The following is an 18,140-nucleotide window of genomic DNA, read 5'->3' on the forward strand; positions in this document are numbered from 1 at the left end:
CAAAAGCCCATCATTCAAAGATGGAGGAAATAGAATGTTCTGATTAATTGGGCCTGATAGAGAAAAGCCTCGAGGCTAAAGGTTAACCGGAACTGATTCCAAATTTTAAAGAGACTGCTTTACAATTGGGTTGACACACCTTTTGCCAAGGGACACTGGGAGAGACGAGCACAAGACAGAAGAAAGTGCAGCAGGTTTACACGATTCAGACTCCATCTGGACCCAGAGTGGTCTACGGCCAGTAGGATCAATCTGCAGCCAGTACAGAAGGGCTCTGAAATTTGCAGCCCATAGTATGTCTGAAAATTTGGTAGAGCTAAACCCCAATGACTTAGGCTTCTGTAAATGTTTTCTACCAATCCGTGGTACCTTGCCATCCCAAATAAAATCCATGAATGTTTGATCCAGTGAATTTAAAAAAAGATTTTGGAATTAAAATCGGTAAACATTGAAATAAATATAAAAATTTGGGCAACACATTCATTTATATGACATTTCCTTCCGATAAGAGAAAGAGGTAGCAAATTCCAAAAAGTAAAAGATTGTTTTAAACTGTCTGCTAGAGCAACAAAGTTTTACTAAAACAAATTTGAATATTTCCTTGTCACTTTAACTCTCAAGTAGGTGAATTGATCCTGGACAATCCTAAACTGAAAAGTTTTAAAAGAGCACTTTAAAGCAGCCCTATTTACAGGATAAAGCTCACTCTTGCCTAGATTCAGCTTGTACCCTGAGATTGATCCAAACTTTTTAAGAACAGATAAGGCACGTGGCAATGAGGTATCAGGGTTAGAGATAAACAAAAGGAGGTCGTCAGCATATAGTGAGACCTTTCTGCTCTAAGCCCGTCCTGATTATTCCTTGAATGGCATCATTAGAGCGTAGTGCAATGGCGAGAGGCTCGATTGCCAAAGCAAACAACAAGTGGGAGAGTGGACAACTCTGTCTGGATCCGCGGTTCAAGGGAAAATAGTCAGAGGACAAGTTGTTAGTCCGTACCGAAGCCATGGGGGAAAAATAAAGAATCTTCATCCACGCAATGAATTTGGGGCCAAAGCCAAATCTATAAAGGGCAGCTGTTAGGTAATCCCACTCAACGCGGTCAAAAGCTTATTCCGCATCAAGTGAGACCACCACCTCCGGGTCCCTCCAACACTGGGGAGTACAGTATATTCATAAGGCGCCTAATATTGAAAAACAAATGCCTATTTCTTACAAAGCCAGTCTGGTCAGAGTGTATTACTTGGTGCAGCGAGCCTTCCATACGGATGGCTAAAAGCTTGGCTAGGATTTTGTAATCACAGTTTGAAAGCGAGATTGGGCGATAGGATCCACATTCCAGGGGGTCTTTGTTTTTCTTTAATAATAATGAAATTGAAGCCTAATAAAGACTAGGCGGTAGCTTTGAGGTATTAAGGAACTCTGCAAATAATCGAGACAAGAATGGGCAAAGCAGACCAGAAAACGTCCTGTAAAATTCGGTTGGAAAACCGTCCGGACCCGGTGATTTACCACTTTTCATTGCGGACACTGCTGTTGCAATCTCGTCAGGTGTAAATTCTTCTTCTAGACAGTCATGGGAGTCTGTATCAATTGAAGGCATATTCAAGCCATTAAAGAAGGAATCAATCAGCAAAGGGTCTTGAGGGGATTCAGAGGTGTATAGCGCAGAGTARAATTGTTTGAATTGATCATTGATCTCTTTATGTAGTTCAAGCACTAATGGTGAATGGTCAGAAATAACGATACTCTCGTAAGTACACCGCCGAAGGTTAGGCAGAAGTTTTTTGTCCAAAAAGAAGTAATCAATCCGGGAGTATGTTTGATGAACATGAGAATAAAAGGAATACTGTCTATCCGTAGGATGTAGGAAACGCCAGGCCTCAAACATAGCATATTTCTGAAGAAAAGATTGAATAAGTAGGGCACATTTAGATGGGCCTGTAGTTCTTTGTGAGGACTTGTCAAGAACTGGGGACATTTTACAGTTGAAATCCCCCCCTAAAATCAACAAATGAGAATCTAAATTGGGTATAGCAGATAAAAAGGAAGAAATGAAACTTGGGTCATCCTAATTGGAAGCATAAACACTAGCCAAAACAAGAGGGGTAGAAAACAGTTTACCGGTTACTATGACGTATCGCCCCTTAGGATCAGCAATAACCTCAGAAGCTACAAAGGGAGTAGATTTATCAACCAAAATGGCAGCACCTCTTGATTTACTTTGAAAGTTAGAGTGGAACACTTGACCAACCCAGTCCCTTACGCATCCTAAAATGCTCACCAGTCCTCAAGTGAGTCTCTTGTAGAAATGCAAAATTTGCATTCAAACCCTTTAAGTGTGTCAACACCCTCTAACGCTTCACAGGGTTGTTAACCCCTTTGATGTTCCACGAAATGTACTTGATCGCATTATTTCGGCCACCCTGGGCATTCCCGTTATACAACCCTGTCATTAGAGCATAGAGTGGAAAAGCAATGAGCGCCCAACAACCCCAGAATAACTTGTCTCAGAGTAATAATGTACGGTGCAAGATGTTTGGACCTCCCCCCCACCCTTTCCCCCCATCCCAGACAGTACCTCCCCAAACGAGGTACAAGCCTAAATAGAACATGTTCTCTTCGCACAGTATGTCTGTGAGAGTGCGGTCTTAAACCTTGTCACGTAGAGTAGGCCAGAAGGCTAAACTGGAAAACCTAACCTCTATCAAAATAAAAAGATGGCGGAGCCGCAAAAGTTCTTCTGTGCAAAGGTGTTTATTTACAAGGTGATTCCGGAACAAAAACAACAGTACTGCCATCAAACGTCTACCTTATGGGACAGCTTAAAAACAATGCTGCCCCATCCACAGCTCAATCCAAAATGCCTCTCTCATGAACTGAAAGAGAGGCTCCTTTTGTAGGGCTAGCCCCTCCCCTCAGAACAATTACTACCCTAATTAATTAAGCAATTACCTAGTCAAACCTACATTTTCCATTAACTAAACATACTAAAGGATATACATTGCAACACGTTTTTAAACAATATCGCAACATTACATCACTACTGACAGTATCTTTCAATATGCAATTTACATTAATGAGCCATTTGGGACAGGCACTATAAAGTCAGCCCAATTCCCTTAGCTCGGGTCCTTTTCCAGCATACCCGGAAGCTACAGAGATGGAGAGAGAGAGGAACAGAACAAACAAACAAAGCGCTCATCCACAAGATTGATAAGTATAATAAATATTGCATATCTTAAATATGAACACTGGCAAGTGTGAAATGTATGTACTAAGACAGAAGTTAATTTGTGTGTCGATCCACATTGTTAACTTATCTTATAACGGAGCATGGAGGAGTGATGAATGTGTGCGTGCGTTAAAGAACCAGCCAAAAACCTAATTTGAAGTAAGGAAATCGTAGTAAGACAATCAAAAAAGAAATATATAATAATAATTGTCTAGTTTGATGCTGAGACAACTTACAACCAAGACCAAAAAACTACGTGTGCGCAACGCTGAACGTTTGCTGGGCATAAATGATGCTCAAAACGTTAAAAATGTATGTGAAGACCCCCAAAAACGTGTAGCCTCGGGAAACATTTACTGTTTACTGGGTCGGTGCAAACGTATGCAGTAAACAAATAACCAAAATTATTTAGAGTCACTGAGACACTATGTAACCAAACTGAATAGGTGAACGAGACAGCCTAGAAACACAGGAGTTAAGTAAAACCTTAATACAATGAAATTAAAATGACTGAATGCTTGTAAGGCAAKCACACTAGATGATCAAAACATTAGATCACATCAAATAAGCCTGAATGGGTTCGCCAACTCCCCAACTATACAAGACWAGYATRTTATAACTAAACATAATTGTACCACAGGTGGGYTACTTACTATCCACAGTTCGCAAGCAACAGTTGCTGAMCTRTGAGCARGTTCAAGACTTBTTGATGTGAYGTTGAATGTGAGMCATAGCCTCATCCGGAGACTCAAATGTGTAGTCTTTACCATCATGAGATAGCCATAAACGGGCCGGGAATCGCAGTCCATACTTCACACCTGGATGGTCCCGAAGTAGTTGTTTGGCCTGTCCGAAAGCTGCGCACTGTCTGGAAACAGTGGGGGAGTAGTCCTGGTAGATGGAGAAGCTCTGTCGTTGAAAGCTCAGAGTGGTATTGAGGGCTCGTCGGAGAATCTCCATCTTCTCATGGAAAAAGTGAACTCAAAGAATTATGTCACGGGGCCTCTCACCATCCCGGGGCTTTGGGCGCAGCGACCGGTGGGCACGATCAATCAGGGGCTTTTCATCTAAGGCAAGAACATCCTTCAGCAGCCCAGAAACGAAATCCGTGGCGCGAGGCATTTCCGCTGACTCTGGGACCGATACAAGTCTCAGGTTATTGCAGCGAGAGAATCCCTCTAAACTCACACAGCTCTCCTTCACCTTTTTGAAATCCGCAGCCAGGCGTTTCACGTCAGCCTCCAGGGATGTAGTTAAATCGGAGACATTGGTAGCGGAGGTCTCCAGTGCTGAAATCGTTGTAGTGTGCGGCGCTGTTGTTGTTTTGAGTGATGTGATTGCTGGCACCGTCRCAGGATGGTTAGATCTGCTTTTAAAGTATCAGAAACCTCCTGTATTCGGGCCTCAATCGTAGCAACCACCTCCGTTTTCATTTCAACTATCTCAGAGCGTAGTAGTTTAATGGCCTCGGATGTTCATTTCAGCACCGCCAGGCCCCCGGGTAAAGTGTGAGTCCCCGGGCCCTCAGACTCAGGAGAGGGCGGTGATGAGAGTGGGTCTTGTAGGCCGGGTTTTCTCAAAGTCATGCTTTTGGCCTTATGTTTCGTCGACATGCTGACATTCGAAAGCAAAGTAGTCTTGGTTTTTACGGAAAGGGATCACCAAACTWAWATTTGAAAATAAATACGGTTCTGCTGCAAAATTCACATAAACTTTAAGAATACCGCGGGAGCAAACGGAAAACACGTCAGTCGCACATGGCGTCCCTCCAATCGCCCCAGAGCTGCCACTTTCAAGGAGCGGGACTCTAACCCGGAAGTTTATAAGAAATCCCGCTATGCCCTTCGTAGTACGATTCGATCTTAATCCCGCTATGCCCTCCGACGAACCATCAAACAAGCAAATTGTCAATACAGGACTAAGATCGAATCGTACTACACTGGCTCTGACGCTCGTCGGATRTGGTTGGGCTTGCAAACCATTACAGACTACAAAGGGAAGCCCAGCCGAGAGCTGCCCAGTGACACGAGCCTACCAGACGAGTTAAACTACTTCTGTGCTCGTTTCGAGGCAAATGACACTGAAACATGCATGAGAGCACTAGCTGTTCCGGAAGACTGTGTGATAACGCTCTCTGCAGCCAATGTGAGTAAGACCTTTAAACAGGTCAACATTCACAAGGCCGCAGGGCCAGACGGATTACCAGGACGTGTACTGCGAGCATGCGCTGACCAACTGGCAAGTGACTTCACAGACATTTTCAACCTCTCACTGTCTGAGTCTGAAATACCAACATGTTTTAAGCCGACCATCATAGTCCCTGTGCCCAAGAACACTAAGGTAACCTGCCTAAATGACTACCGACCCATAGTACTCACATCTGTATCCATGAAGTGCTTTAAAAGGCTGGTCATGACTCACATCAACACCATTATCTCAGAAACCCTAGACCCACTCCAATTTGCATACCGCCCACAGGTGATGCAATCTCTATTGCACTCCACACTGCCCTTTCCCACCTGGACAAAAGGAAAACCTATGTGAGAATGCTATTCATTGACTACAGCTCAGCGTTCAACACCATAGTGCCCTCAAAGCTCATCAATAAGCTTATGGACCCTGGGACTAAACACCTCCCTCTGCAACTGGATCTTGGACCTCCTGACGGTCAGCTCCCTGGTGGTAAGGGTAGGTAACAACACATCCGCCATGCTGATCCTCTACACGCGGGCCCCTCAGGGGTGCGTGCTCAGTCCCCTCCTGTACTCCCTGTTCACTCATGACTGCACGGCCAGGCACGACTCCAACACCATCACTAAGTTTCCAGATGACACAACAGTGGTAGGCCTGATCACCGACAACGACGAGACAGCCTATAGGGAGGAGGTCAGAGACCTGGCCGTGTGGTGCCAGGACAACAACCTCTCCCTCAGTGTGATCAAGACAAAAGAGATGATTGTGGACTACAGGAAAAGGAGGACCATGCACGCTCCCATTCTCATCGACGGGGCTGTAGTGGAGCTGGTTGAGAGCTTCAAGTTCCTTGGTGTCCACATCACCAACAAATTAACATGGTCCAAGCACACCAAGACAGTCGTGAAGAGGGCACGACAACACCTATTCCCCCTCAGGAGACTGAAAAGATTTGGAATGGGTCTTCAGATCGTCAAAAGGTTTTACAGCTGCACCATCGAGAGCATCCTGACAAGTTGCATCACTGCCTGGTATGGCATCTGCTCGGCCTCCGATCGCAAGGCACTACAGAGGGTAGTGCGTACGGCCCAGTACATCACTGGGGCAAAGCTTCCTGCCATCCAGGACCTCTATACTAGACGGTGTCAGAGGAAGGCCCTAGCAATTGTCAGACTCCAGCCACCCTAGTCATAGACTGTTCTCTCTGCTACCGCATGGCAAGCGGTACCGGAGCCCCAAGTCTAGGTCCAAGAGGTTCCTAAAGAGCTTCTACCCCCAAGCCATAAGACTCCTGAACATCTAATCAAATGGCTACCCAGACTATTTGCATTTCCCCCCCTCTTTTACACCGCTGCTACTCTGTTGTTATCATCTATGCAGAGTCACTTTAATAACTCTACCTACATGTACATATTACCTCAATTACCTCGACTAACCAGTGCCCCCGCACATTGACTGAAATGTCCTTGTTTTCCATGAAAACATACATGAAATTAGTTGCAAAATGAAATATAGGCAAGACGTTGACAAGGTTATAAATAATGATTTTTAATTGAAATAGTAATTGTGTCTTTCAAACTTTGCTTTCGTCAAAGAATCCTCCATTTGCAGCAATTACAGCCTTGCAGACCGTATTCTAGTTGTCAATTTGTTGAGGTAATCTGAAAAGATTTCACCCCATGCTTCCTGAAGCACCTCCCACAAGTTGGATTTGCTTGATGGGCACTTCTTACGTACCATACAGTCAAGCTGCTCCCACAACAGTTCAATAGGGTTGAGATCCGGTGACTGTGCTGGCCACTCCATTATAGACAGAATACCAGCTGACTGCTTCTTCCCTAAATAGTTATTGCATAGTTTGGAGCTGTGCTTTGGGTCTTTGTCCTGTTGTCGGAGGAAATTGGCTCCAATTAAGTGCCGTCCACAGGGTATGGCATGGGTGTTGCAAAATGGAGTGATAGCCTTCCTTATTCAAGATAACTTTTACCCTGTACAAATCTCCCACTTTAACACCACCAAAGCACCCCCAGACCATCACATTGTCTCCACCATGCTTGACAGATGGCGTCAAGCACTCCTCCAGCATCTTTTCATTTTTTCTGCGTCTAACGAATGTTCTTCTTTGTGATCCGAACACCTCAAACTTTGATTTCTCAGTCCATAACACTTTGTTCCAATCTTTCTCTGTCCAGTGTCTGTGTTCTTTTGCCCATCTTAATCCTTTCTTTTTATTGGCCAGTCTGAGACATGACTTTTTCTTTGCAACTCTGCCTAGAAGGCCAGCGTCCTGGAGTCGCCTCTTCACTGTTGATGTTGAGACTGGTGTTTTGTGGGTACTATTTAATCAAGCTGCCAGTTGAGGACTTGTGAGGTGTCTGTTTCTCAAACTAGACACTCTAATGTACWTGTCCTCTTGCTCAGTTGTGCACCGGGGCCTCCCACTCCTCTTTCTCTTCTGGTTAGRGCCAGTTTGCACTGTTCTGTGAAGGGAGTACTACACAGCGTTGTACGAGATCAATTTCTCGCACGGAATAGCCGCAATTTCTCAGAACAAGAATAGACTGACGACTTTTAGAAGAAAGTCCTTCGTTTCTGGCCATTTTGAGCCTGTAATCGAACCCACGAATGCTGATGCTCCAGATACTTAACTAGTCTAAAGAAGGACAGTTGTATTGCTTCTTTAATCAGAACAACAGTTTTCAGCTGTGCTAACATAATTGCAAAAGGGTTTTCTAATGATCAATTAGCTTTTTAAAATGATAAACTTGGATTAGCTAACACAACATGCCATTGGAACACAGGTTGCTGATAATGGGCCTCTGTACACCTATGTAGATATTCCATAAAAAATAAGCCATTTCCAGCTACAATTATCATTTACAACATTAGCAATGTCCACACTGTATTTCTGATCAATTTAATGTTATTTAAATGGACAAAAAAGGCTTTTCTTTCAAAAACAAGGACATTTCTAAGTGACCCCAAACTTTTGAACGTTAATGTATATATTTTTTATATTTTTTATTTTATTTTTTAAACTGCATTGTTGGTTAGGGGCTCGTAAGTAAGGTCTACACCTGTTGTATTCGGCACATGTGACTAATACAATTTGATTTGATTTGAATGTCCTTCTTTATTGCCTTCCCTAACGTCTCACATGTACGACAGCTGTCCCAAATCCCTCAAGGTTTAGGACTTTCCCCGAATTGTGATGCATAGCTAGCAAGCAATGATGTTGTTTCTCATGTTTTCATCCATGCTTGGCATGTTGCATTCATAAACAACCCTGGCCTTATGTACTGTTGTTATCATAGTGTAAATGAGGTGAGGCAACAACAAGATGTGGAAGTTAATGTGAAGTCTTTCAGACTTATTTTTCAGGACTGCTTAGGCATAGGGGGTAGCGGCTAGGATTCTTGGAAAGGCTCTGTTGCTAACAAGACTCCACTTGTTAGTTATATTCCTGTCACGTTCTGACCTTAGTTCGTTTTTTATGTCTTTATTTTAGTTGGTCAGGGCGTGAGTTGGGGTGGGCATTCTATGTTGTTTTTCTATGTTTTGTTCTGTTGTTATATTTCTATGTGTTTGGCCTAGTATGGTTCTCAATCAGAGGCAGGTGTCAGTCGTTGTCTCTGATTGGGAGCCATATTTAGGTAGCCTGTTTTCTATTGTGTTTTGGTGGGTGGTTGTTTTCTGTTTAGTGTATGTTCACCTGGCAGAAGTGTTTCATTTTCATTTTTCCTCGTTGTTGTTTTGTGTAGTGTTCAGTTTTAATTAAATATGATGAACACTTACCACGCTGCATTTTGGTCCTCCTCTCCTTCCACCAACGAGAATCGTTACAGAAACACCCACCAACACCGGACCAAGCAGCGTGGTAAACGGGAGCAGTGCAATCTGGACTCATGGACATGGGAGGAGATACTAGATGGCAAGGGACCCTGGGCACAGGCTGGGGAATATCGCCGCCCCAAGGAAGAACTGGAGGCAGCGAAAGCTGAGCGGCGGCGATATGAGAAGGTAGCACTGCAGCGCAACAGGCACGAGAGGCAGCCCCCCCCCCCCCAATTTTTTTGGGGGGGACACGGGGAGTGTGGCAGAGTCAGGTTGGAGACCTGAGCCCACTCCTCGTGCTTATCGTAAGCAGCACGTTACTGATCAGGCACCATGTTATGCGGTCAAGCGCACGGTGTCGCCAGTACGCGTCCATAGCCCGGAGCGCTATAGGCCAGTGCCATGCGAGAGTGGGCATCCAGCCAGGGCGTGTTGTGCCAGCTCAGCGTGTCTGGTCTCCGGTACGCCGTTTCGGCCCAGGGTATCCTGCGCCGGCTCTGCGTGCTGTGTCTCCGGGGCGCTGGGAGGGTGCAGTGCGTCCTATGCCTGCACTCCGCCCGTGCCCGGCGAATGTGGGCATTGAGCTTAAGGGAGAGGTGCGAGTAGTATGCACCAGATCTCCAGCGCTCACCCACAGCCCGGTTCAACCTGTGCCTGCACTCTGGAGGGTCCGGGCTAAAGTGGACATCCAGCCTGGAGGAGTGGTGCCAAGGCTGCGCACTAGAGCTCCAGTGCTCCCCCACAGCCCGGTCCATCAGGTGCCTCCTCCACGCACCAGGCCTACTGTATGTCTCCCCAGCCTGGTGGGTCCTGTGGCAGCGCCACGCACCAGGCTGTCTCTCTCCAGGCCAGAGCCGCCCGTCTGTCCTGAGCTGCCGGAGCCGTCCGTCTGTCCTGAGCTGCCGGAGCCGCCCGTCTGTCCTGAGCTGCCGGAGCCGCCCGTCTGTCCTGAGCTGCCGGAGCCGCCCGTCAGTCAGGAGCTGCCGGAGCCACCCGTCAGTCAGGAGCTGCCGGAGCCGCCCGTCAGTCAGGAGCTGCCGGAGCCGCCCGTCAGTCAGGAGCTGCCGGAGCCCTCCGTCCGTCAGGAGCTGCCGGAGCCGTCCGTCAGTCAGGAGCTGCCGGAGCCGTCCGTCAGTCAGGAGCTGCCGGAGCCGTCCGTCAGTCAGGAGCTGCCGGAGCCGTCCGTCAGTCAGGAGCTGCCGGAGCCGTCCGTCAGTCAGGAGCTTGCCGGAGCCGTCCGTCACACCGGCGCTGCCGGAGCCGCTGGAGTCTCCCATCTATTCGGGGCCCGCTGCAAGGGTTCCCAGTCCGAGGTCGGCGGCGAGGGTCGCCGCTCCAAAGGCGCCACATAAGTGGGCCAGGACTATGGTGGAGTGGGGTCCACGTCCCGCACCAGAGCCGCCACCGCTGTGAAATGCCCACTCAGACCCTCCCCTATAGGTTCAGGTTTTGCGGCCGGAGTCCGCACCTTTGGGGGGGGGGTACTGTCACGTTCTGACCTTAGTTCCTTTTTTATGTCTTTATTTTAGTTGGTCAGGGCGTGAGTTGGGGTGGGCATTCTATGTTTTGTTCTGTTGTTATATTTCTATGTGTTTGGCCTAGTATGGTTCTCAATCAGAGGCAGGTGTCAGTCGTTGTCTCTGATTGGGAGCCATATTTAGGTAGCCTGTTTTCTATTGTGTTTTGGTGGGTGGTTGTTTCCTGTGTTAGTGTTTGCACCATACGGGACTGTTTCGGTTGTTTGTTTGTACTTTTGTTATTTTGTTCAGTGTTCTGTGGATTTATTAAATATTCTCATTATGGACACTTACCACGCTGCACATTGGTCCGATCCTTGCTACTCCTCCTCAGACGAAGAGGAAATCCGTTACAATTCCTCCTGTTTTTAAATGAAAGTGTGTGTCTACTACATACAAATAATGGTGATAAGGCTAAAATTAGATTTGATAACAGATTTGATATAATTGGCATTACTTTTTTCACTACTACTTCTCAATTCACCATTGACTCATCGAGGCTGTAAGAGCAGTGTCAGAATGGAATGAAGCGATGTGCTCTGTGTGGGGTGCTTTCCACTGACTAGACACAATGGTTTAGTCTGCTGGTAGGTTTGATGGGACTTGGCCCTGCTGGGCTTGTGTGAGTGGGGGTTATGGGGGTATTGAGCAGTGGGCCTAGTCTAGGCATGTGTCAAGGGTTTCTACTGTTTTCTTTGTACTTTCTGTCTCGCGGGATAGTTACACAAGAGTAGATATTCCAGATGCCAAACACACAAATTCACACGCACACAGACACACACAGATGCACACACACACACACACACACACACACACACACACACACACACACACACTCGTTCCAGTCAGTTAGAGTGAAGGCCTATGAAATGGCAGGGCTAGAGGCATATGTGAAAGCAATTTCAAAGAAGGTATTTTTTTCTGACTAGGCCATCCGCTACTAAACTGCGGCAGCATGATTAACATACATTTTCCTATATTTAGTACGAGTTAACCTAGCCTGAGTGGAGTCCCCACTTCTGTTTTTCATGGGAAACACAAGTTAAGTTGAAAATACTGTATCCCTGAAAACCGTGAACACCTTTCAGCAGACCACGCAGAGAGTGAGTACGAGTAGACATGCACGTGTTATTCCAATGTGAAGCATGGTCAAGCAGGGKGGAATAAGAGGAAAGTCGTTTTCAGGCTTTTTCAATTACTGGAATGACCGTGGCCTGCTTCACGCCTGCTTCACGTTCACACAGACACTTACAGACGGACGGGGAACCCAGTCAGAAAAACATTCTGCCCTATTCCAAATGGCTGCTGTGGAAATGGTTGAGTAATCACTAGGGTATTGTATTAAAAAATCTTAACTTACATGAGGACATGTCCCGTCCACTAGTACCACCATTTCCACATTGAGAAGTCAATGTTTTTTAAATATAAAAAATGCCGTATTACTACGTTATTCAAAATCACTATAATTGTAGGCTAACTCTGTAAGCAGCCCTGTACAATCAATGAACCAACAGCATCGTTAAGCCTATACGTTCTCTCCCAGGCTCATGGATAGAACGTTTGGAGTGTATCATAAGGTAACCAGTCCTTGCAATATGTATAATAATACAGTCCACACTCAAAGGCGATTACTATAAATTGTTTAGACCAATTATGTACCAAATATTTTTCTGCAATGCGTAATATGCGGTAGGCTATGTATTGTATAACGGCACAATCATTATTTTAATTCATGKTTTTTTGGGGGCTTGGGCTCATATATAGGTTAATATGTATGCTTAAGTTATAATATGCCTATGGGTGTTTTGAATCACCTAAGAAAGCGCTGTCCATTTTGTTGTGTTAGGCTTTGAAACAACATTCACAACCACCATGTTTTCCACTCACTTTCAACCTGTTGTTGAACTTCTTTCTTCAAATTAATCAATCATAGTGAGGTGAATTATAAAAGCATGATACTGTTTTAATGATAAGTGTTGATGTGATTTTCGATTTTCGATTTGCATTGATATCAAAGTGGTTAGAAGGACGATAGAGCCCTGAGTACCAGGCCATTAGCGACCTGATGGTCATTAGTGAGTTGGGTACTATCACATGACCACAGTGCATAAGAGGAGATTACCGTGACTCAACGATCACGTGGAATTTTACTGCGGTCATGACCCATGACTTCTGGTGTGGCAGTAATATGGTCACCGCAATAGCCCTAGTCATGTGTGAACAGGGAGTACAGGAGGGGACTGAGCACGCATCCCTGTGGAGCCCCCGTGTTGAGGATCAGAGAGGTGGAGGTGTTTTTGCCTACCTTCACCACTAGGGGTCGGCCCATCAGGAAGTCCAGGACCCAGTTGCACAGGGAAGGGTTCAGACCCAGGGCCCTGAGCTTAGTGATGAGCTTGGAGGGCACTATGGTGTTGAATGCTGAGGTGGAGTCGAGGTGGGATAAGGCAGTGTGCAGTACAACAGTCCATCTGTTGGGGCGATATGCAAAGATGATATGGTTCTCAACTAGCCTCTCAAAGCACTTCATTATGACAGAAGTGAGTGCTACCAGGCAATAGTCATCCTCTTTGATTGCCTTACGGATGTCATAGCTGGTCGGTTTTACACGTTCATGTTCCAAGTCACCTTGCTATAGTTAAATGCGGTGGTTCACACTTTCAGTTTTGCCCAAATGCTGCCATCTACAGTTTTTGGTTTGGATAAGTTCTATTCGCCACAGTGGGAACAACATCCTCTATGCACTTCCTGATGAACCCAGTTACCGAGTCAGTGTATACATTGATTCTATTCACCGGGGCGACCCTGAACATTTCCCCATCCACAAGATCAAAACAATTGATTGGGGAGACCAACATCCTTGCCATGGGAGCATGCTGTTTAAGTTTCTACCTATAGGTGGGGAGGAGCAGAATGGAGGCGTGATCTGATTTGCTGAAGGGAGGGCTTGGGAAGGCCTTGTAGCCGCCCCAGTAGGGAGGGTAGCAATGATCCAGGGTCTGTGTTGCGCTTGTAGCACAGGAGATGTGTTAATAGAATTTCGGTAGCGTTTTCCTCAGATGTCCTTTATTAAAGTCCCTAGCTACAGTAAATGCGGCGTCAGGATATGCAGTTTCTAGTTTGGACATAGTCCAGTGTAGTTCCTTAAGAGACGTCGCAGTAATCATGTAACAAACTCCTCCACCTTTGTTTTTCCCTTTCTTCCTGTCAGCGCGATGAACAGAGAACCCCACTGGCTGAATGGATAGGGATAATATTTCCGGAGAGAGACATGATTCCGTAAAACAGAGTATGTCACGGTCCCTGATGTCTCTCTGGAAGGAGATCCTCACCCTGAGCTTGTCTATTTTATTGTCCAGGGACTGAACGCTAGCAAGTAATATACTCGGAAGCGGTGGATGGTATGCATGCCGCCTGAGTCTGACTAGGGCCACACTCCTTTTACCTCTTCTATGGTGTCTGCATTTTAGTGCAGCCCCTGAGATAAATAGAGCTGCCTCGCGAAGTTTAAACTAAGGATCCAGGTCAGGGAAGTCAAATTTCTGCTTGAATTTCTGGTGAATGACCTCAGATCTTTCCAGCGGTAGGTAATAATACAAGAAACGTTCTGAGGAAATAACTTAAGAAATAACAGAAATAAATACATAACAATGCTGCTAGAAACAGGGTTACCTTGTCTGTCGGTGAAATCATGTAAATCTTGTGATTTATAAAGGTCAGTAGTTTTGAGACATTAATGTCTGAAACTTCCCAAAATTAAGTTCGCATATTTGATAAGCATGATTTCTACATTCGGACCCCTTTCATGCAGTCAAATGATCAAATCGCCCTCTAGTGGCCTCATGGGTGGAATATTATTAATATTTTTCATAATTTATTTGATGAGACAGTTTAAAGTTAGAGAGAATCCTTGCCCACTTTGCGGCTAGAACCTCCGAGTCCTTTCAAGGCCCTCTGCCCATGACCACATGACCACACTAACCCTGCCTTGCTTTGCTGTTCTGATGGAAACTCACAGTCATACCGTGACTGTCGTGATTACATTTATGAAAGACTGTCTTCTCTCTCCTCTCTCGCCACTGTGGTCAGTAGTCGGGTGACTGGGGTCTCTGATTCAGTCACGTCTTTCCCTCCACCGCTACATTGGTGTTGAGGGGATCCGAACATTCCCCGATGCTGACACCAGGAAATATACTCCCATTTTCATTAAAAGCTAATGTTTCTGGCTTCACACAGAAATGTTGGACTGGCTTTCTCCAGGGGCGAGATGACTGGGTTGTTGGAGAAAAGGCTGAGCTCAGCATTCATGGCTTAGCAAAGCAGTTGTTAAAGGGTTGGCACTCAATCACTTCTTGTCCTCACAATACACATTACAGCCCAGCCAGGAGTTAGACTGTGGGTCTATGGATGTATGGACTTTAATAGGGGGCTGAACAGTCAGAGGTCTATGACATGGATGCGTGAGGGAGCATAGAGCAGTCTTCGCACGCAACCTAGAGGTCAAAGGTGAAGTCGCCACTCTCCTTTAAGGTTCCTCAGGACAGACAGAGGAGGATAATTGAGGACCATGACCCCCCTACTGACCAGTTGGGTTTATAGACCCATAGTATAGGGTTAGGGTTAACATTGACCAGAGGTAGGAGAGGACCACACTCAGCCTTCCTCAGCCTTCAGGCAACAGCTTTTGTTTTGACTGTTATTGTAGCTTGGTGAAAGGGGCAAGCAATTCTTAATTTTTGTCATGTTCAATCAAGATAGCATAAAAGCGTGACTTTTTACGTGTTTTTGCAGCACCACCTCTTGGTATTTTACTGATTGATTATGATTAAGAGAAGATCAATTAATTTAATTATTGAGTATGCACATGTCATTCCCCTAGTCCAATCACTCATATTATCAATGTCTTATTTACTTTCTCAAAAGTTGCGTAACATAGGCCTACGGGAACAGAAACTTCACCAATATTTCTATATAATAGATTGATGATGTGTGTGGTTAAAGGTTATCTCCATGTTGAGAAGTCCATCTGTTGATGTATGTTCCTTCACCCTGAACTCACTTCTCTGGTCACGTTGCTGACAGAGCAAAACAAATTCCAGACATTGATATAGGGTTAACTAAAGCAGTGCAGTTTTAAGGCAAATATGCTCTCAAAAATGAAAAAGAAGGGCTCCATACTATGTCCTGAAGCAAATGAAATTTGTTTCATTGATAATCTTCACGTGAAATAATAACTGATGGAATTTGACTGTGGATGATCCAGGATCTATGTATATCACTTTATCTGCAGAGTCTGAATGTCCAGCTAGAAGAGGTGCGTATCCGGGCTATCTCCTCCCAGCGTAAAAGGGTCCCCATCACAGAGGGCTACCTGGAGGTGAAGGACGGGGGGAAGTGGAGACAGATCTGTGACGAAGAGTGGACAGAGATGAACAACAGGGTCATCTGTGGGATGTACGGCTTTCCTGGAGAGAAAGGATACAACACTAAAGTCTACAAGTAAGCTTTACTGTTACTAGTTCATTACTGTGGACTAACTCATTCAGCCTTAATATTACTAGTACATTACTGTGGACTAACTCATTCAGCCTTACTGTTACTGGTTCATTACTGTGGACTAACTCATTCAGCCTTAATATTACTAGTACATTACTGTGGACTAACTCATTCAGCCTTAATATTACTAGAACATTACTATGGACTAACTCATTCAGCTTTACTATTACTAGTCCATTACTATGGACTCACTCCTTCAGCTGTGGACTTCTGAGTTCCTTCGTCTTTTACAGGCTATGAGAGCAGGAGTCAGGAGGGTCAGCTAGTAAATGTTAATATTAGCACTCCTCACCTTCATCAACCCGCCAGACAAGATGATTATACTCATTATCAACACGGTTGAGTTAACCTAAAATGTGCTGTACAGTGGGGTTAGCCAATTCCAGAAGACATTGTACTTTTAGCACAAGGTGCAGATGGGCACAACCTTGCTCTTAAAACCTTCAATAAATACGTCTAAAACTCCCAAGTTGAACCGGACAACATCTTTATTCAGGAAGGGTAGGGTAATATTTCTGTAAGTGTTTTATGTATTATAAAAAACAAGGTTGTTTGTATAATGTTTACTCATCAGGTACTGTAGAGAAGATCATGTTTTCACAGCAGGCTAAAATTAGAAAATAACCATTTTAATTTAGTGCACTTCAACAAAATCCAAATCAACTCAATTCAAAGTCTTGTTCTCCTGTCTCAGGCTGCTGGCCAAGCGGAGGAAGAAGAACTACTGGGACTTCGGGGTGAACTGCACGGGGAACGAGGCCAGCCTGCATGGCTGTAAGTTGGGCCGCAAGGTGGAGCTGAAGGGGAACGCCACCTGTGAGAAGGGGATGCCTGTGGTGGTGAGCTGTGTCCCAGGACGGGCATTTGCTCCCAGCCACGCCCAGGGCTTCAGCAAGGCCTACAGGGTGGAGGTAGGTTGAATCATCTGGAACGAGAGAGAGTTTATGATATGATAGAGATGTGAATACTACAGTTTGAGCTGTCTCTGGCCTTGTATCTTGTATTGAAATTGAAAGCATTCAGAAGAGGAGAAAATTATGAAGAACAAGACCCTAKGAGAGTTGTTAAAGACATGCTTCGGAACTTTGGCGACTACTTTGGGCTGGATGTGTCAATGTGTTGTTCATACGTGCATAATATATGAGTAGAATTAGCCACGAAATCCCTAGTTTGAAAGCGAATGTCTTTCTGGAAGCTGTGCTCCGCCATTTTCCCCCAAATTTTCCCCACGTGGGCCAGCCCCCTAACAATTCGAGTTCAAGCCAATGAGCTAGAGGTCTTCATGGATCCACCTGTACCCGAATACCTGAGACCCGAGCGGGTCCGGATCCAGAATTCTAAATAATGTCACATGTTACAGGTGATATGATTGTCACAGGTCTCGGGTATGTGTAATTTTAAGTGACTTGCTACTTAATATTCTGAATGGAGTTGTTGTTATTTGTAACTGTAAGATGAGAAAGTGCATGCACTGCAGCCTCTTTTAGCCTAGCTAGCTAAGGTACTATGTATTCATATTTGATGATAAATAACCTAGCTATGTCAGCTATTAGTCTATTATAGTGCGAGTCGGCTTGTTGGTTGGTTGCTGTCTGTCATCTCTCCCTCCCTGCTCCCTGTGTCACTCGCTCACAGTACGGACCCTCCCCCACCTGCTATAGCGGCACCTCTCTCTCCCTGCTCTCGCGCTTTATCACAGTTTTACTGTGGCTATAGATACTTTTGTACCTGTTTCCTCCAGCATCTTCACAAGGTCCTTTGCTGTTCTGGGATTGATTTGCACTTTTCGCACCAAAGTACATTCA

General features: G+C 45.3%; 2 protein-coding genes across 4 annotated transcripts in view; both read left to right on the top strand.

Annotated features, from left to right (window-relative positions):
• plpp5 (phospholipid phosphatase 5) overlaps window positions 1-18,140 on the top strand; it is a 207,390-nt gene that overhangs the window by 100,645 nt on the left and 88,605 nt on the right. The gene's annotated exons all lie outside the window — the stretch shown is intronic.
• The window catches only part of LOC111970270 (lysyl oxidase homolog 2A-like), a 64,972-nt gene that overhangs the window by 17,262 nt on the left and 29,570 nt on the right, over window positions 1-18,140 (top strand). The window contains exons 1-3 of one of the 2 annotated variants that reach the window (XM_023996923.3): window positions 3,093-3,220; window positions 16,070-16,278; window positions 17,030-17,246. In XM_023996923.3, the coding sequence (XP_023852691.1) occupies window positions 16,208-16,278; window positions 17,030-17,246 (288 nt within the window). In that variant the 5' untranslated portion in view covers window positions 3,093-3,220; window positions 16,070-16,207. Of the gene's footprint in view, window positions 1-3,092; window positions 3,221-16,069; window positions 16,279-17,029; window positions 17,247-18,140 lie in introns of those variants that run through there. The other variant, XM_023996922.2, reaches the window with a different exon arrangement.

This window comes from Salvelinus sp. IW2-2015, linkage group LG11, assembly GCF_002910315.2.
Source record: "Salvelinus sp. IW2-2015 linkage group LG11, ASM291031v2, whole genome shotgun sequence".
Taxonomy (NCBI): Eukaryota; Metazoa; Chordata; class Actinopteri; order Salmoniformes; family Salmonidae; genus Salvelinus; species Salvelinus sp. IW2-2015.